Source organism: Mytilus californianus, unplaced genomic scaffold (assembly GCF_021869535.1).
Source record: "Mytilus californianus isolate M0D057914Y unplaced genomic scaffold, xbMytCali1.0.p SCAF_4, whole genome shotgun sequence".
NCBI lineage: Eukaryota > Metazoa > Mollusca > Bivalvia > Mytilida > Mytilidae > Mytilus > Mytilus californianus.
The window spans coordinates 81,484,182-81,505,700 of record NW_026262690.1 but is presented as its reverse complement, the minus strand read 5'-3'; the positions used below and the strand labels follow the sequence as shown (position 1 = coordinate 81,505,700).

General features: G+C 31.6%; 1 protein-coding gene across 7 annotated transcripts in view; it reads right to left on the bottom strand.

Moving 5' to 3' along the window:
* Window positions 1-10,182, bottom strand: part of LOC127738678 (phosphofurin acidic cluster sorting protein 1-like) — a 73,125-nt gene extending 62,943 nt beyond the window's left edge. For all 7 annotated transcript variants that reach the window (XM_052250006.1, XM_052250007.1, XM_052250010.1 and 4 more), the window contains exons 1-3: window positions 10,063-10,182; window positions 3,696-3,783; window positions 2,590-2,679 (exon numbers count right to left, since the gene is read on the bottom strand). In XM_052250006.1, the coding sequence (XP_052105966.1) occupies window positions 2,590-2,679; window positions 3,696-3,783; window positions 10,063-10,169 (285 nt within the window). In that variant the 5' untranslated portion in view covers window positions 10,170-10,182. The remainder of the gene's footprint in view (window positions 1-2,589; window positions 2,680-3,695; window positions 3,784-10,062) is intronic.
* Window positions 10,183-21,519: the final 11,337 nt, after the last annotated feature.

The window sequence follows — 21,519 nt, the reverse complement described above, 5'->3', positions numbered from 1 at the left end:
ATATATACAGCATCCGATCTTTACCTGGATGGCTGCATGCACCTGATGAAGCTAATTTGTTTAGCAAAATATTGCATGAATATAACAACTATTTTTATAACACTCATTAGTGTGTTAAAGTTACATTCTTAGGCATTTATGTAATTTAATTTAGTAACTACATCAGTTTATTTTCAAACTGATCCACGCCTAGATAGATTGAATGTTGATTGTTGCTATTTTTAGACACTGTATATATATATGCAATATGGTAGAGAGAGATTATTCATTTTCAAACAATAAGGTTACTGTAAATTCAGAAAAAAAATTTATTGCGAAAATGGTCACGAGACAGGTGTTACTTAATTACATTTTAAATTTGATAGCATTATTTGTATGCAGCATTGTTAACATCTCAATTACTTATTTAGTGCGACAAAAAAATTTAAGTTCCTTCAACAGTTACATATTGAATAAACTGCTTCGCTGAGCGCAGCTGGATACGCCCGCAGAGGTCCAACCCTGAACAGTTGGGGCAAAAATGGACACAATATTCAAGCTTGATTCAGGTCTGAATTTGGATTTTTATTAAATATTTGACATATTATAGGTTTCTGAATAAATGTAGTCAAAGAACTTGAAATTGTTTATATGAATTGAATTTTCATTTAAAAGATTTCTTGCTGTTGTGCAATACTTAGTAAATCTGTTGTCAGACTATAAACAAATAAAGTTCCAATTAATTCTCAATGTCATATTAGAAATTTATGAAAATAAAAAGGGAGCTTACATCAATAGATATAAACAATTCACCAAAGTTTCATGAGAATTGGTGACAGAATTTTTGAGTTATTGTCCGAAAACTGGAAAATCACCCCTTTTTTTAATGAATAAAACCCCATAACTCAGAAATGTAAAATGTAAAATTTATAAAATTCTAAAGGGAGCTTACATCAATACATACAAATAATTCACCAAAGTTTCATAAGAATTGCTGAAAGCATTTTTGAGTTTTTGTCCGAAAACTGGAAAATCCCCCCTTTTTTATGATTAAATTCTGTAACTCGGAAACGTAACACCTAAAATTTATAAAAATCGAAAGGGAGCTCATGTCAATAGATATAAACAATTCACCACAATTTCTTGCAAGTTGGTTAAAGCATTCTTGACTTATTGTCCGAAAACTGGAAAATCCCCCTTTTTTTAATGAATAAAACCCCATAACTCGGAAACGTAAAATCTAAAATTTATAAAAAACGAAAGGGAGCTCACGTCAATAGATATAAACAATTCACAAAAGTTTTATGCAAATTGGTTAAAGCATTTTTGAGTTAATGTCCGACATGTTGACGACGGACAGACGGACGGACAGACGGACGGACAGACAGACGGACAACGGTATACCATAATACGTCCCGTAAACGGGCGTATAAAAATTCAAAGTATCATCAAACATGTAGTACACGTCTCACACATTTCAACTCATTACTGTCAAGAGGTTGACCAATACTATATTCTATAAAATTAACTTTTTGCGCATGCCTGTTCTGGTAATGGACGTGTTTTCTTTATCTCCAAGAAAAATTTGAAAATGTAATCCGTAAAGACACTTTTCACCTCTAGGAGGATATGAAATGGTTGGTTAATTGATCGTTTAGGATATATTTCTTCAAAATGTGGATTTGATGTATAAATTCCCACACATTATTATGTTGGAAATCGCATTGGACAAATTCTCCATGCACGCTTGCGAATGAACTCTAGTGCTTTAAACTCCGATTTATTTTTACGTAATTTAGTGGATTCGCCAAATTGTCGTTGTGGTGCTATAGAAACAAGCTCTCATTTTTTATTAACATGTCCTTACTATACTAACATACGCCAAGTGCTACTGAATTCTCTTGCTGATTTTCCGCAGCGTATTGATGTAAATATTTTGCTTTTTGGGTCAGATTGGTTAACTGCTGAAGAAAATTATACTCTTTTTGTATTGGTACAAAAATACATATTGAAAAGTAAAAGATTCACACCATAATATGAAAGCATCATTTATATGTTTTCCTTGCATTTCATTTAGCTCATTTCAATCACTTGTTTTTTGTTTTTTGTTTTTGTTTTTTTTCTCCCTTTTTTCTCAAACTATATAATCAATCTTTTTTTGTATTTACTATTCTTAATATATTCCAATTGACAGAGCATGCTCCAAGTATTCATTATATTGTATGTCAACATTCTTTTGAAGACAGATTAAAATAAGCAATGTTGCTTGTTTCTGAATCCCATTGTTTATACTGTATTATATTATATAGCATGATTTGACTTATTGAATAAAATATTGTTTAAACCAAATTAACTTTAATAATTGTTACTGAAATATTTGTTTGACAAATGGAAATACAGATGGACAGGTTCCCCCATGCATTAAAATTAGACTCCCATACTTTAAAAATTGAAATGCCTATTACTCTAAAAATTCATGACAACCATCATTTCAGATAATCCCCAATCCTTCAAAAAATTTTAAAAGAAACAATTAATTTACACATGTATGGTGCCTGTTGTAACTGGCTACAAACACTAAATTTATAAACACTGATAATATGACCTTACCTGTAATGAGAAGGACAAGTCCAATTCTGTATCTAATAATCCATTAGCAGGAACTGATATCTCATTGGATCGTAATATTCTTTTAGAACCCTATAAAATATTACATTGATTGTAATACATCAGACAGAGAGCTTTTCTTTAAATAACTTGAGAAAATTGACATGTCAGCAAGGGCCTGGGCCCAGCTGATGCATACACAGCAAATGTTCGTAGGTTATCAATTTTCATAAGTTTTGACACCAGCAATTAATTCAGGATGTGTTCTCAATTAATAACTGTTTTGTTAAAATCCAAGCTCTATGTATTTTGCTGGGCATTTTGTAAATAGTGGGCAACCAAAAATTTTGACACAGAGAATCATTTGGTAAAAGACACTGTTTTCATTTAAATCCTATCAAGAAATATGATTCTCAAAATTAATCTTTTTTTCTAAGAAAAACTAAGTTTTCAACACAATTTTGACTTGAGGAAACAAATTGGATTGCATATTATTCCTGTATTATATATCAATTTTGTCCTGCTTCTCAAAATTTGTGATCTTTTAACAAAAAAGCAAGTTTTTACCATTTTTTTAAATTTCTCAATCAACTTAATTCACACATGCATCAGTTTTTGTTAAAATCCAGTTATAAGAAGATATTTCTCAAAATTTGTGAATTTTCAACAATAACAAAGTTTTTTTCCAAAATTGATGAGCCGAGTTTCACCAAAATATAATACTAAGGCACATCAAAACATTACGCACAACAACTGTAAAAATTTTCATTGGCAGTTTAAAGTTTACAAAAGACATTTCTCAATTTTTTTTCCAAAATTGATTTGCAGAATTTTACCGAAATATAATATGCACATCTACATATTATAAATAAGCACAACATCTCTGGAAAATTTGGTAGTCTACAAATACTGAACATTCTTTGGTAAAAAGGAACTAATATTATGTTTCCTGTTACACCACAAACCCTCTGATTATATCTACAACTCATTTTTAATGGTGATACGCTAATGGATCGGTTTTTGTCAGTTTCAACATCTAGCATAAAATTACCATACTGAGCTCATTTCATTGTGATTTTATATTACAAAATGTACATTGAGTCATTTACCTGCATTTTAACAGCAATAATGACTGTTGCCAAATCATTTTCAAGGGCCTTTAAAACCTGCAACCTGTCAAGGGTTAAACTGCACAATCTGGAAAAGGAAGTAAATATAAGTTCAATATTCAAAGTCTGTTAGATACAGAAACAGACCAAATGATGTTACTCAATGTATCATATATTAAAAAAACCTGCTTTAGGGAAATCACTGATAGCACTATATGCAGTAATCCTCTCTAGAATAAGTATCAATTTGTCAAATTTCAGAGAACAAGGGAAAGGCTGTGGATTTTCTATAAAATATCCATATGTTTAGCATTGAAATGACAAAAAGGGGACATAATCCTAAATATTGTCAAAGTTCAATTCTATATTTAATTTTATCTGATGTTTGCACATAAATATGATATGGATAAAAAGGTAAATGTACATGTATATAAAATTTGGTCCGTATATATGGTACATAATTGATCAAAGAGGTATAAACGATAATTAAGATAATCAATGTTTAGACAGCTTTTCCAAATTATTATTTGTGGCCAGAATAACAGCCAACAGGGATGTAAGATTAATTAATCATTTGTTGATTCCTGCTTTCGTTCTTACATTGCCTAGCCTCACTATAAGTTGTTTTAAGTTTAAAAAAAATTACCATTTTGTCCATTGCAATGCAGCAGCAGCAAGATTTTCTATCTCTTGAAAACACAAAGAATAACAATGATTTATATATTTACTGTCTTCACAACACATAGATACCAATTGTTCATCATATTAAACTTATAGGATTTACTATTCAATTTCTTTTAAAAATTATCCCTTGTCAAATACACGTACACATTATTTATAATAAACAGCTGCGCCATGAGCGCATGATACGCCCGTCGTCTTGTGTGTGAATTTTTATGCAATAAGCATAAATAGTTTCTGACATATGGCATGACATGCGAAAACCCCCTTTTATTTTATAAATAAAATGCTCCGCAGGGCGCAGCTTGATACGACCGCAGAGGTCGAACCCTGAACAGTTGGGGCAAGTATGGACACAACATTCAAGCTTGATACAGCTTTGCATTTGGATTGTGATTAAATATTTGACACAGCATAGGTTTCTGACACAGAATGAATGTGGTCTAAGAACTTAAAAATTTGAAATTGGACATTCACCTATTATGGTCCAATATCCAAAATCTAAATACATGGTTAGATTCAGCATATCAAAGAACCCCAAGAATTCAATTTTTGATGAAATCAAACAAAGTTTAATTTTGGACCCTTTTGACCTCAATGTGGACAAAGTTGATAACGCGGCCCAAAAATCAAAAATCTAAATACATGGTTAGATTCAGCATATCAAATAACCCCACATATTCAATTTTTGTTGAAATCAAACAAAGTTTAATTTTGGACCCCGATTTGGACCAACTTGAAAACTGGGCCCATAATCAAAAATCTAAATACATGTTTAGATTCAGCATATCAAAGAACCCTAAGAATTCAATTTTTGTTAAAAAATCAAACTAAGTTTAATTTTGGACCCCTATGGACCTTAATGTAGACCAATTTGAAAACGGAACCAAAAATTAAGAATCTAAATACATGGTTAGATTCGGCATATCAAAAAACCCCATATATTCAATTTTTGTTGAAATCAAACAAAGTTTAATTTTGGACCCCGATTTGGACCAACTTGAAAACTGGGCCCATAATCAAAAATCTAAATACATGTTTAGATTCAGCATATCAAAGAACCCTAAGAATTCAATTTTTGTTAAAGTCAAACAAAGTTTAATTTTGGACCCTTTGGACCTCACTGTGGACAAATTTAAAAACAGGGCCCAAAATCCAAAAAACTAAATACACGGTTAGATTCAGCATATTAAAGAAACCCAAGAATTCAAGAATAAAACCCCATTGAAATTGGTCAAGAAATAAGCAATTTATACGAAGTATCTTCTTTTGCACAATACTGTGCAATTAAATATTTCTTGCTATTGAGCAATACTGTACAATTGACAATTTCTTGCTATTGCGCAATATTGTGCTATTGGATATTTCTTGCTATTGCGCAATACTGTGCAATTGAAGATTTCTTGCTATTGCGCAATACTGTGCAATTGAAGATTTCTTGCTATTGTGCAATACTGCACAATTGAAAATTTCTTGCTATTGCACAATACTTATTATATAATAAGTTACACATTCTGTTTGGTGTGTATCTCCTACCATATCATTATTATTTGCTTTTAAATATAAATCAGAAATAACCAACTTAAAATGGAAAATTTTAAAAGAAAAAAAAAAAGGAAAAAAAAAATCCCCCCCCCAAATTTTTTGAACCCCCTTATGATTCATCACCCCCAAACTCAATCCCAGCCTTCCCTTTGTGGAATGGTACCTTGCAGTACAATTTCAGAGAGATCCATACACTTGAACACAAGTTATTGTCTGGAAACTAGAAAAATGTGTTTTTTGGCCCCTTTTTGGCCCCAAATTCCTAAACGTTTAGGGCAATTACCCCAAACTCAAACCCAGCTTTCCCTTTGTGATATGGAACCTTGTAGTACAATTTCAGAAAGATCCATACACTTACACACAAGTTATTGTCCTGAAACTAGAAAAATGCTTTTTTTTTGCCCTTTTTGGCCCTTATTCCTAAAATATTGAGGCAATTACCCCCAAAATCAATCCCAGCATTCCTTTTGTGATATGGAACCTTGTGGTACAATGTCAGAGAGATCCATACACTAACACACAAGTTATGTCTGGAAGTTACAAAAATGCTTATTTTTGGCCCCTTTTTGGCCCCTAATTCCTTTACTGTTGGAACCATAACCCCCAAAATCAATCCCAACCTTCCTTTTGTGGTATTGAACCTTGTGGTAAAATTTCATAGAGATCCATTCACTTAAACTAAAGTTAGAGTGCGAAAACCAATGTGTCTTTGGACGACGCCGACGACGAACGAAGACGACGCCAACGTCATACCAATATACGACCACAAAAATTTTTTTGCGGTCGTATAAAAACTCAATATCTCTAAAATAAAATTTTGAATCAAAACCAAAAAGTATACAGATCTTTAGATTAATATAACTAAGAAGTGTGTAAAATTTTAAGCAATAATCATAAATCGTTTTTGAGATACGGCGCGACATGTGAAAACCCCCCTTTTAAAAAAAAAAAATCAATATCTCAAAAATAAAATTTTGAATCAAAACCAAAAAGTATACAGATCTTTAGATTAATATAACTAAGAAGTGTGTAAAATTTTAAGCAATAATCATAAATCGTTTTTGAGACACGGCGCGACATGTGAAAAACCCCTCCCCCTTTTTTACAAAATACTCAATAACTAAAAAATAAAATTTTGAATCATCACCAAAAAGTATACAGATCTTAAGGTTATTATAACAAAGAAGTGTGTGAAGTTTTAAGCAATAATCATAAACTGTTTTTGAGATACCGTGCGACATGCGAAAAACCTCTCCCCCTTTTTTTAACAAAATACTCAATATCTCTAAAATAAAATTTTGAATCATCACCAAAAAGTATACAGATCTTAAGATTAATATAACTAAGAAGTGTGTAAAGTTTTAAGCAATAATCATAAATTGTTTTTGAGATACGGCGCGACATGTGAAAAAAAACACACACCTGTTTTAGTTACTAAGTCTCGTAACTCAAAAAGTTTTAATCTTATTTTCACCAAAAAGTATACAGATCGTTTGACCATCATAAGAAACAACTATATTAAGTTTCATGAAATTTGGATAAGTCATTCTCAAGTTACGGTGCGACATGTTTACGCCGGACAGACAGACGGACGGACACCGGACATTTGTATACCATAATACTTCCTGTCAAAAATTGACGGGCGTATAAAATTTGGAGTGGGATTGACCCAGTGTGGACAGAATCAGTGCAAACCATTTGGTGATGAGGGGTAAATACTAATATATATATAAATCCAATATCTTTGACAATTTTTTTTTCTGTCAGTAATTTCCAAGGTGCATGATTTTCACAATCTAATATACATGTACATAATTTGTTCTTATGTTGTACTGTTACACCACTGTCCCAGGTAAGGGGGAGGGTTTGGCGCCAGAAAACTTGTTCAACCTCGCCACATTCTGTTTGTGCTTGTCCCAAGTCAGGACACTGTTATTCATTGGACAATGGTTGTCGTTAAATGCTGTATATCATATTTGTTTTTTTCGTTCATTGTTTTGTACATAAATCAGGCCATTAGTTTTTTCGTTAGAATTGTTTTACATTTGTCATTTCTGGCCTTTAATAGCTATGTGGCATGGGTTTTGCTCATTGTTGAAGGCCCTATGGTGACATATACATTTCTTGTAGTTGTTAACTTCTATGTCATTTGGTCTCTGTAGGAGAGTTATCTCATTGGCAATCATACCACATCTTTTTTTTTTTATATAAATAAGCTTTTAAGGATATGTTCGTAAAACACAATAGGTCTGAGGACACAGTTATCGTCCTTTAATTTGTGTTGCCTACAAATAAAGTCCCTAGTTGGGACAGTGTATAACTGCAAATTTTTTCATACACCTACCAAATTTATTTCTATATATTTCCTGCATAAAACATTAAGTAGGGGGTGAAATTACAATTTACATGTTGAAAAAAATGAGTTATGAATTTTTGGGTAAAGTAGTATTTTGGTTGAGTTTTAAAAGGTCAAAAATTAGTATAACTGAAGCTGTCAAACTGAATCATAGACCACCTTTAACAAAGAAATGTCGATATTTTGAGTAAGAGTTGTTAGACTTTTCTATAATTTTGATATTACAATTTGTCCCAAAAGTAGTACACTACACTGTAAAAATCTTTTTGAGATATCACAGGTGAGATTTTTTTAATGTTAAGTTGAAATTTTTGTCTAAAAGAAATGCACTAAGAAATGAATCCGGGTCTGTTCGCCCAAAAATCATGTTTGCTCCCATTCACGTTCCCATCCCACATGTTCACACCCTGGGTCCGTTTGCACCCTTTTTATTGGTTTTGTGTTGAACAGTCAGGGGTGCTACTTGAACAAGTGATTTCATCATCACTTATTTCAGTGATTTGATAAATTCAGTTATCACCTATTTAAGTGATTTTAGTGTTTTCTTTGATCTTCAAATGCTAATTTCATTGATTTTCCATATTTTCACAATATTTTCCATAATTTTCCTACATAAATCAATTATCCCTTTTTCTTTGTATATTAATTTCACCAGTGCGCTTGGGCAGTAAGTTAGTGCGCTAAAGCTTTTAAAAGTACCCTTGGGAATTTTTCTGTAATCAAAAATTCATTAACTACTCTTACTATCAGACAAAGATCAACAATATTAGGTAACCTGATTGGTTTTCTTTAGAGTTAGAATGATCTACTTCAAGGTTATGACCTGATCTACAAACTATCAGTTTTTGCATATTTAAAAAAAATTGAAAAAGTGTCAGGCTTATCAAGCAAAAGACAATTTCTGCATATACATAGTTGTTTTTTCAATGGAATTGTTGTCTTTTTACCAATAAAAAAATCAAGCTTGTGGGAAAAATATCAAGAAAATGTTATAAACACTTATTAAAGTGATTACATTTTAACTTCTAAAATTACTTGTTTCAGTGATTTTAAAAAGTGTGTGTGAAAATTTTTAATATTTCACAGCCAAAATCACTCGAGGGAGTGATTCTGAAATCACTTGTTTAAGTAGTACCCCTGACTGTTGAATACAATTTTAAATTGTGTTTAAGTAATTGCTATAAACAAGTTTCTATTGTTGTTTCCTAAAAAATAAAGTGACATTCTTAAAACGTAAACACGTTTCCTTTAGCTCTACTGTGATAGTCGAGTTTGGCATATTTATACACCTTTATTGCTAGGATTTCAAACTCCTGTGGACCAATATCAACAACAATAATTTATATACTTATTACAACAACTTCCTCTTTCTGAGGTAACACTGATCCCTTTTTAGATTATGGTAACACCTGCCTCTTATTAGCTTATACAAATATTCATTGTATGTCAGTGCAGTGCAAGGATTTAAAAAGTGTGCAAGCATACAAAACTTGACTGATGCCCTCAGTATTCTGTCTCATTATCTTAAAACGGAACTGTCTTGCGAACTTTTCACTCATATTCCATACACGTCTTAACAAAAACGAAGTTGAAAGGTGAACATTTCGTCGATCTAATTATGCACTGTACACACTTAAATATGCAAGAAACAATAGGTGAACGACAGGACCAACAACAGTCAGACAGAGAATCGAACATTGACAAATAGTTGCAGACTATACGATAACTTGTGCAGCGATATGAATACCTGTTCCATACATTAGAAGATTGACAAGGGTCACAAACCTTGGTATACAATTGGGTGGTGTTTTTTCTACTTCCCAAGTTGCAAATAATTTCATGGGAACGGGTTTTGAGCCCGATCCCATAGCTTTTGATGTTTTGTCTGCCATAACATCTTCCGTTTGTTTCCGCATGCGTGAATCATTTATCTCTTTCGGTAATTTCGGGATTTTTCCTAATGTCTTGGTTAGTGGAAATACCCTTGAGTGTGGACACATATCAATGTCAATGTTTAACATTAGGTAAATGGACTAGATGTCTTTTCACCTTTTATGTGTTTTTCCATTATGCTCTTTGTTACTTTTTATAATGAGAACTTATCAGTGAGATTTTCACTAGACCTACAGCTTATGAGCATAAGGATATAAACAACGGTTTATAAAAATCCTTGATACAAATAATTTCTTGGTTTGGAGTAATGAAAGAATTCAAATACCCCACAACCTCCACATATTCTCACTCTTGGATTTTATGAGTGGATATCTTCACATTTAAATTTGATTCGTATCAAGTTCTGTTAAAAAATGAAGGACCTATATATTCCAACTACCCGAATCGATGTGGAATATTTTTATAAGTAGTACCTCTCCTGGAATTAAACATACCCAAGAATGAAGGACACTAATGGCCGATTACCATTATCAGCGACACCCGGGGTGCAATGTTTTTAATGATGTTCGATTAACATAGAAAGTAATGGGAAAATAAATGGGTACCCTTCATTAATTCTTCATATTATTTTTATTAATCATCTGAATTCTTATTAACACATACGACCGAATTCTACATAGATTTACCTTTCTAGTTTCTAGTTTATCTTATCTTATTGTTAGGTCTCCGATTTTTTGAAATTTCATTATCTAAATTCCCTTACTCACATCAGTAAATATCGATGAATTACCTCAAAAGAAACGTGACAGCAGTAACTAAAAAAATTGAAGCACACTTAATATGCGGAGGAAATACTATTAACACATACTGTTGAATACTCCTGTCAATAAGCTATATTTTGATGTCAGAAAAGTCAGTTTAAATTAAGAAATTCTTAGGTCTCCGGCGTTTTGAAAAGTTGTCTTTGAAAAAAAATAACCAACACAAATGTAATATACGAAAACAACGTACATTAGCGAGATCATACTGTTATACATGTAAAATAAATTCCGGTTATTCTTAAATAAATGAAACAATACATATTAAGTTCAAATTCAAAGTGTTCACTGCGGCTATTTTTTATTGTTCAAATAGAAACGATAAATATTGAATACAAAATAAAATTATATTTAATTATATTTAATTGTATTCGCCGGGATAACTCATCTGTTCAAAGGACATACTGGAGTTTTACTATAAGGGTTCTTGTTCATGATAGTTATTAGTTCGTATAATTTCATATAATAGAGACTATAAAGATATTTTTTTATTCATATTTGGTGAAACGTATTTAATGATAAATGATAAAGTATACATTTACATTTAAATAATAATAAACGATTCGCTGTTCAATTTTTCTTTCACCCGTAAAACATTTTTCCATCATTTGTATTACGATAATATTTAAAGAAAATGAAAAGATGGTATATTAAAAAAGTTCGAAATTGATACATTGTCAAACGAATTTTATTATCAGCAGGCACCCTGTCGCTTGATTGTCTTTCCTATCTCCAATTACGATGTCTTATATATGCTCAACAGGATGCCACTGTTTGTTTTATTAAATTGAATCTGATACAATACAACTTGTGTTAATTGGTGACATATGTACATGTAATGAATGTATGTACGGTTTGTTGTGGAAGTATCATCCTGTAATGACATTACACCAATGTGGTGGAACTATTAAAACAAATTTGAGAATTCGCAAACGAATGCAAAAAATCTTTCAAATCACTCTTTTTTTAGGGAATCGCGTTCCTCGCTCTTTAGTTTGACCATGGAAGTAAATTGATTATTGTTATCTATGTATAGATAGTTTAATTTGCTGCCTTTAGTTTTCTAATTCTTCTTTTAATTTGTCATTTTCTATATATATTGGTTTTTTTTTTAATTACTTCATGGTGCAATACAAAACACATGTAAGTTATCTCTCAGTCATTTTAGAAATACACTGTTCAAAATGTTCTTGTGTGAAAAAATGTAACGCTTACAACACATTGAATGTTGGTTTCTGTTATAATGATGAATGTGTTGTCATTGTAAATGAATATTAAAAAGCCGATTGCTGAAGACCTGGTGACAAGATTTAATCTTATGCACAGCTCAAGAATCCCTTCTTCGTTGATATGTTGGGGTTTCCTTTTATTTCAAAACACCTTTTGTCTGGTGCATATGCCACGACTCATAAAAACTAACTTATATTTATTAATTTAGTTTTGTCCGACGAATTTGTGTCCCTGATTTTTTTTAACTTAAATTTTCCATCTGTCTTGCTGTGTGGAAAAAAATCTCAAACAAGAAAAATGTTTCCCAAATTTTTGTTCATGAACAATGTAAATTGCTTTTTTTTAAAGGCGATTTATTTATCAAAGACAAACTATGAATCGCATAAATGAGATTTGATTTAGGGACGACATCAAAAGATCAATGTAGGATAAAAAACTTAATTCAAATAGTTTGGGGGTGGGGTGGGTAAAAATTGCTGCAAGTTTTGTTTATTTGACATCGATTTTACATATATCTGTATTGGTCAATCAATTTTTCCCAAATTAAGTTAAGAGGGGGTGGGGGTTAGTGAAAACAAATATGTGAATTAAGTTTGTTTATCCTACATTGAACTTTTAATATCATCCCTTATTGTCCTGTGAATTTTTATCCGTGACTTAATTCAGGCAAATTTTCTACCTTTCTTGCACTGTTGGAAATATTAAATCGCACTGATAGCAGTTAAAATTTTTTAGATAAGTGAAAATAAGTTGAAATATGAAAGAAAATTTTCAAATAAGAATTACTCCTAAACACACATAAAAAGGGAGACCCACTATAAAAGCGCTTGCGACCTAACTCGCTTCATGATGATGTCTATAGTTACTACAATTGATAAATCTTTTCACTTATCAATCAGAGAGAGAGCTCTACTTATCAATATCAATAAAAATATATTTTAACTGTTGAATGACTTATTCTCCAATTATTTAGTCTTAGAATTTATATCTTTAATTTTCACCAATTTTCTAAATTTGATTTATTAAACCTTTTTGTCTGCTTACGCCTTACCTAACTAAAGATGGTTGAGATATGTTTATAGGTATAGGAAGATGTGGTATGAGTGCCAATGAGACAACTCTCCATACAAGTTACAATTTATAAAAGTAAACCATTATAGGTCAAGGTACGGCCTTCAACACGGAGCATTGGCTCACACCGAACAGCAAGCTATAAAGGGCCCCAAAAAATTACTAGTGTAAAACCATTCAAACGGAAAAACCAACGGTCTAATAAGCCGTTTTTACATAAAACATTTAAAAAATGAAAAACATCTAGCTTGTAAGTTATTTCTTCCAAGACATATATAGCATCATTTTAAAGCAAACTTATTTGTCCAAGGCATAATTGAATGATTGTACTGAAATGAATATATATATATAGCCTATTGTTAGAAAGCTGGACAAACTTGTGTTTGCTGGTGTTAATATGTTTATAAAAAACACAGCTGATAGTATGCCATATAATTTCATTACTAATGGTGATTAAACTGCAATAAGCTACGGTTCGGACCAATTTTGTCGTCAGCTGTGTTGCATAAGAATAATGGAAATATTAAATTTCTTGGTAACAAGGATGTCATATAACCTCCTAGATGGTATTTTTTAAGATATATGAACATCAAAACTCATGAGATACGTTTTATGACTGTTTGTTAAAAGATGTCATTCAAGATCAATTAACAAAAAATATGGATTTTTTCCCTAATTTTTCAAAATAATTTCCCCTTCGTGCATTGATTTATAATCTCGACGCGGTTTTGATCTCAATATCATAGTCCTTTTAAAGACCACTAACTCAAGTATCGTAATTTATAACTCCCGTGAAGACGCTAATTAATTTTTATCAGAGACACGTCTCTGTTGTATTTTACAAGATTAGTAAATGCAACGACATCTATTGGAAGGAGTTAAGAGTTATCGTTAATTATCTACTGTCCAATATAAACAGATTGGGTTATCTCGCTTGGAAATGTGACATATTCTTGCACATGAGAAATCGTCTCCTATTTCAGATTTTTCTGATTATCGCACTCATCCGAGTTTTGATGAAACATTTAAATTCAAATGGAATCCAACATCCACGTCTTCTAACATCTTTATGTAATTCACGCTAGGACATATAAAAATACTATTCAGTTACATATTCATGTCAACCCGGATAACTTATTTCAGTAAATTGTTGAATGAAAATAATGTCGAGACTCGGAGTGATTCGTGAGTGGATTTGTATACTTTGGTAAAATACTGGAAATGACTGGGTATTTTTCAGACTTATATGTAACCCGAGATTGGCCAGTATAACCTCTCGCCAATATAACTATATATGTCTCTGAATAATGTGTTTGAATAATAATTTTTTGCATCAATCCTTACCTGCAGAGGAAACTATCTTCAGAGGTCGTCTTTTACTATTCATTTTTTGAAAGTTTGTTAGAGTGTCTTATGATCGTTCTAAATGTAAGGTTTGGTATGGATTACTAGTTTTTGCAATTTTATTCCAATTGATAAAGGATTTAGTACGCATTTCATATTGTCAAGGACCCACCTTTTGAGGTGTGGGATATAGGGGGTTAAAACGTTGGGATGTGAGATAAAAAGGGGGTATAATATGGGATCTTGGGGGAAAAGAAAACATGTTGGATGTAGAAAAAAAATAACAAAAAGCGGGATTTGGTAAATGAGTACTCCCGTGTCACCCCTCATCTTTGGTTATTATTGTCCAGTTAATTTATATCAGTATTTCTTTGCGATTTCTCCAATGTTCCTGTTACTGATTAATGCTATTGTATGGATCTTCTTATCAAAGACACTTTGAAACTGTGTACTGTCTTGAATTTTATGCAAATGTTTTCTTATAATAGGTTGTAAAATTTCCACATTAGCGTGGTAATATCGCGATGAAAAAGATATGTAATATATTTATTATTATTTAAATGCCACTTCCTTTCTGTTTTTTAATTCATTTAATCTTTATATATGAAAACTATATGTTAATAATTTCAAATTCTTACAAATGTATCTATGTACCCTCTGTGTATTAATTTTTGTCGAGCCTGCGAAATGTATTTCGCGAAAGCGAGACAAAGCGATCGTAGATTCCGTCGTCGGCGTCAACATTTAGGTTCAGTCTGTGGTTAAAGCTTTTTGGACATCAATAACTTTGTCAAACTTACATGGAATTAGATGAAATTTGGACAGAAGCTTGTTTATGACCAAAATACAGTATCCAGAGCAAAGTTTTGAAAATATTTATTTTCTTTTTTTCGGTATTTAACTGATAAATGGACTTAGTTTTTTTTACATTTAACAAATAGATACAGTCTGGGGTTAAAGTTTGTTACACATCAAATACTTTGTCAAACTTTCATAAAATTTTATGAAACTTTTTTATGATTAAGAGATAATGTCTGAAGCACACATATTTTCATTTTCAGTATTTTTCTGATAGATTGACTTTTTTTACAGAAAACATTTACTGACAGTCTGGGATTAAAATTTTTTGACATAAGTTTATTAACCTTCATGGATTGTTATGAAACTTGGAAAGAAGCTAATCTTCAAGACCAAGAAAAAGCATCTAAAGAGAAAGTTTGAATCTTTTTTAACATTCTGTATTTTACTGATAAATGGACTCACTTTTAAAGTCAGCATTACACTTTTACACTGACAGCAGCAATCGTAGGCGAGACACAGTATATTCTTATATTGGAATGCTCAGGGTCAGATGTATTTCTTCAAATACGAATTCCTTCACCTTTAATGAAGGATTTGAAAAAAAAACTACTTCTTGTGTGATTCGATTTTTGATGTAGGTGCTGAAATTTGTCAGGTGGTTTTGTAAAAAATTTAATATCCAAGATATTTACGTTTTGAAACCTCTTTCCTTTATATGTTTCTAAATCGGTTTTTTTTTAATAAAATTCTTCTGTCAATTTCAATAGTAAATTGCAGAAAGATGGGTTTTGTTTTTCTATTTCAAAAAGAAGTTTGATTTCTTCTTCACTGTTCTGGAATAATATATATCCGTCATCTTTTATATGTTTCTTTGGGAAAATATATTAAAAATCTTATTTACATGTTGGTAAGTGGCAATATCTGAGATTTGAGGACTTCCCACAGTCATGTCCTTGACTAGCTCTTATAACTCGCCAAGAATATATAAAATAAGACGATGTGGTATGAATGCCAATGAGACAATTTCAATCCTAATTTCAAATGGCGTGGATGTTAGTAATTATAGGTTACCGTATGGACTTCAACAACGATAAAAACCATCCCGTATAGTCTCAGCACATACACTGTTTGTTAAAAGTAAATTCAGAAATGTGGATGATTAACTTTTTTCTGAAAGGATGTTTTATTACATCGTAGTTTAAATTTTCATATATTTCTGAAGCAGTGTTTATAAAAGCAACTAGAATTTCACTAAATCTTAAATTTGTGTAAAGGGAAGTGATAACATAGGTCACTTGTAGAGTATCTGTTTCTACCTTTGATTTTCAAGTAGACGAATGAAAAAGACTGTAAAAGATATATATCATATACGTTGCGTGTTTTAACTATAGGCAATAGAAAATAATTCAATGTTTGTCTATTTTTCCAAAGGACCATTAATACATCGTGAAATGCAATTTCAGGTACTAGGATTATATTTTCAGTTTTGTGTTTCGTAAATTATTAGAAAATTTCGTTATCCAGTTTATGGATTTTGCGAAGAAAGTTCATCTAGACAAAAAGGTGTTTGTTTATAATGGTTTTTGTATCAGTTGATGTATTTGAAAGTAGTTTTCCTCTCGCATGTTATAAAAAATTTCATTAATTTTACTTATGGTAGTCCTATAATGTTCAGTATAATACAATATCACGGTCGGATGTTTTCCGTCGTTTACTCAGTGATTGACGTTCATCTTCTGTAGCATAGACATTTTGTTTTGAATTACTTTTACGTTGTTTTTTAATCTTCTTTGTGGATAATAATATACTAATAATGTCGAAAAGTCCATAGACATTACATTTTTTTCTTCAGTTATGTTTCTTTTTAGCCATTTTTATATTTTCCATCACCTGGCGTCAGACGGTAGGCCAAATGAAACCAAACTTTACCTGATTGTTCCTTAGGGAATCTTGTTAAAATTGTACCCTGGGATATAAACTTCAACAAACATGGCCGATGTTGCTAAGAATAGAACAAAAGGGTAAAATACAGTTATTGGCTTCTATCTGTGACTATCTAATTGTCCCAGCTTATGATGATGACGATGGATGGTTGCTTAACGTCAAGCGGCAAATTAATATGCATATTCAGGACGAGAACATGTTAATGCAAGAATTTGTATAGTAATTACTATAAAAATCCTTGGTTAATGTTATATGAATATTAACCCTGCTTTTACTAGACCGACACGCTGAGCCGGATTTTTAACGTGCTAGTTCACAAGGTAACAGTCCGCAAGAAGACATGTCACCTTCCCCGGACACATTATTTTGACTCCGAGCCGACCAGTGTTTGCCCTTACTCCTTAATGCCGCGTGCTTAGCGGAGAAGCAGCAAATACCAATTTAAAAGCCTTTGGTTTGACCCAGCCAGGGTTCGAACCCACGACCTCCCGCACTTGAGAGACTTTATCTCTTAGAACTAAAGCAGTTAGAGCAAAACTGACATGATCAAAATGATGAACAGGTCTATCCCAAAAATTATAAAGAAAAATTGGACAATACGTTTGGGAGTTATAGCCCTTAAAATGTTGGTTTTTTTGGAAAATTTCACTGCTTTAGGCTTATATCTCAAAAATGAAAAGTTGCAGCAAAACTGACAAAGGCGTAATAATGACCAGTATGTCATGGTCATTCTCCCGTGAAATTTTCAGTAAAACGGGAGAATCGATTTTGGAGTTATTGCCCCTTTTAAAAATGTAAAAGTTTAAGGTCATCTTGAAAACTACAGAAAGAGAGAAATATTTTACCGCAAAAAAAATTCAGAACAATAAGATCTAAAAATAAGTAACCTGAACAGAACTTGTCAATCGACCACTTATAGGTGTTATCAGAGGCGGATTTAAGAAAAAGGGGGAAGGGGGAGGGGGAGGGGAGCTGGGTGCCCGGGTCCCCCTTGTGGAGCTTTTTTTTTTGGAGGAAACTATAAAAGATTAAGAGAATCTTTCAATGTAAAAATGTTCAGCAAAAAAGGGTCTACAAATAATCACTGACATGGACAAAATCGTCAATTGACCCTTTATAGGAATTGTTGCCCTTAAAAGATGATCTTTACCCCCCCATGTTTGCAGAAACGAAAATAGAAACTGTAAATAGTAAAAATGTTCAGCAAAATAAGAGATACAAAAAGGTCAGCATGCACATAATCGTCAATTGAAACTTTATAAGAGTTATTGCCCTTGAAAAGTATTTTTTACCTATTTTTGCAGCAATATTAATAGAGAGAAAATGTAAATAGCGAAAAATGTTCAGAAAAATAAGATCTACAAATAAGGCAAAATTGCTGATGTATCAATTGACTCCTTATAGTTATTTCCTCTGAGTGATGATTTTTACCCATGTTTTGCTTTTTTGTCAAAAACTATAGTAGAAAGAGATAAACTTTAAAAAGCCAAAAATCAAAAAATCAAAAAAAAAATCAGCAAAATAAAATCTGCAATTAAGTCAAAATGGCCAAATTGTCAGACTTCTTGTAGGATTTATTGCCTTGAAATGACAATTTTTTATTTCTTTCTATACAATTTGGCCAATTATTTTGAAATGTTTAATAGATATACAGTGGAAACATTAAAAATGATCATTAATACAAGATATATATTAATGCAACTACACAAGATTTACAAATAAGTAAACATAATTGATTGCAATAAAATAAAAATTAAAATGTCTAAAGTAGGCGATAACATGTTTTTCTGATTGGAAAGTCTGTTTCTGGTTAACTGAGAAAGTGTGAAGAGGTTGTGAGAGATATACAGCACATCATATAACTACTACATGTATTTCTGTGTCCTGATTAGTCAGGTGTAATTGTACAGGCACTTGTCAATTTGTTTGTGCATCTATATACCTTTATAAAGGTTTTTTGGTTAAAAAAAAAATCTAAGACAAGAGCTTGAAGGAATTTGATTATATAACATCCAGTTTTCTTATTCTAGTTATTAATTGAGGTTCTATATATTGTTTTATTTACTAAAGGTAAAAATATACATGTCAATACTATTTTATGATGTTCGGTGAGCAATATTGGTTCATTGGAGCTTTTATTCACACTTGTCCTACGGTTATTAAAATTTTGGCTGTTACTTAAATTTTGACATTACTATTGATGATATTCAAATTTTTTCTTAAGATCTGGTAGTGTTTTCACACCAAATCTGACCAGAGGTGTATTGATTGATACTCTGATCATGGAAAACATATTTATATCAAATAATCTTGGATTTTTAAGCAAGCATAAGCAACTACCCGAATCTCCACGTCATTAATGTGCGTCTCTCATTGAGTTCTTTCTAAGTTGTTGTTGTCCTTAGGACCTTCTAGGGAATAAAGTTTTTCAACTGATTTTTAAGATTTATTAATTGCAGTGCTATTACATAAATTACATATATAGGAGGGTTTAGTGCTATTACCATATACTCTTTTTCTGTCTAATTCCACTTCTTGTCCATTAGCTATTAGATTTTTAACTCACCTTGGCCATGTCACCTAACTATTGTTCTCACTTTGCATCTGTCTGTAAATAAATCCAATCTAAACATTGATTAGCCACTTTTCATTGTGTGAAACATTTTTATTAAGATTCCTTATTTTGTTCACATAAAAAAATGCCAATTTTTTTTTGTGGGACATGTCTTTTCTATAAATAAATTGTTTGATTCTTTTACTTTTTGAGGAAGAAAAAATCATTTGTTTCAGGAGGGAAGCAAAATTTTTGTTTTGCTTCTATTGAAAATTTTTATCTTGGACATTTATTTTGGTTGTTGTCTGATGGTGGATCAATATGTCCTTAACGTGGCCAACCAACTTGGGACAATTTATCTATATATATATACAAACAACATATTTTCTTAGCATGGTCAATGAATTAAACTACAGGGTGATATGATTTAAATTTTTGGGGAATGATGATTGTAAGACCATCTACAAATAAAGAGCTGCGCCATGAGCGCATGATAAGCCCGTCACTTTTTCAAACAATTAAGTTCCACAACTCCTCAATGTCATATCAGAAATTCATAAAAAAAACTAAAGGGAGATTATTTTAATAGATATAAACCAGTCACCAAAGTTTCATGAAAACTGCTCAAAGCACTTTTGACTTCTTGTCCGAAAACTGGAAAATCCCCCTTTTTTTATGAATGAAATCCCATAACTCAGAAACGTAAAATCTAAAATCTATAAAAATCAAAAGGGAGCTTACGTTAAAAGAAATAAACAAATCACTTAAGTTTCATGAAAACTGCTCATAGCATTTTTGAGTTGTTGTCCGAAAACTGAAAAATCCCTTTTTTAATGAATAAAAACACAAACGTAAAATCTATAAAATTTATAAAAATCGAAAGGAAGCCAATAGAAAATAACAATTCAGTTTCATGCAAATTGGTTTAGCATTTTTGAGTTCTTGTCCGACATGTTGAAGACGGACGTACACACAGATTATTATACCATTAAACGTCCCGTAAATGGGCGTATAAAAATACTCTTTAATGTTAATTAGGTGGCAAATACAGCAGCATTTGTGGTACATCCTATGAAAACCATTTTAAAAAAAAAAATACTTCACCAATTTTAAGAAAACTTGGCAGAAAGGATGTTTTGAACTAAGGTCCTCTACAAATGATTCTCATATTTTATTAAATTGGATGAAAAACATGGGTGCCAAAGGTAACATTTGATTCTAATTGACCAAATTTCAAAACTCTTTTTCTGTGAAACTGCAAGGTGAAATGCTTTGAAAATTCAAATGATCGATGATCAGAAGACCCGTTATAACCCATTTATATCTAAATACTGATTCATGGCTGCATTTATGATATATTTTCCACTGAAACCCTATGGAAAATCATGTTTATCATTGCTAAAATTTTAACAAGATGTGGCATGAAATATTTATAGAAGGTACAAATGGTTATTTATGGTTACAATAAAAAAAAAACAAGAATGTGTCCATAGTACACGGATGCCCCACTCTCACTATTATTTTCTATGTTCAGTGGACCGTGAAATTGGGTCAAAACTCTAATTTGGCATTAAAATTAGGAAGATC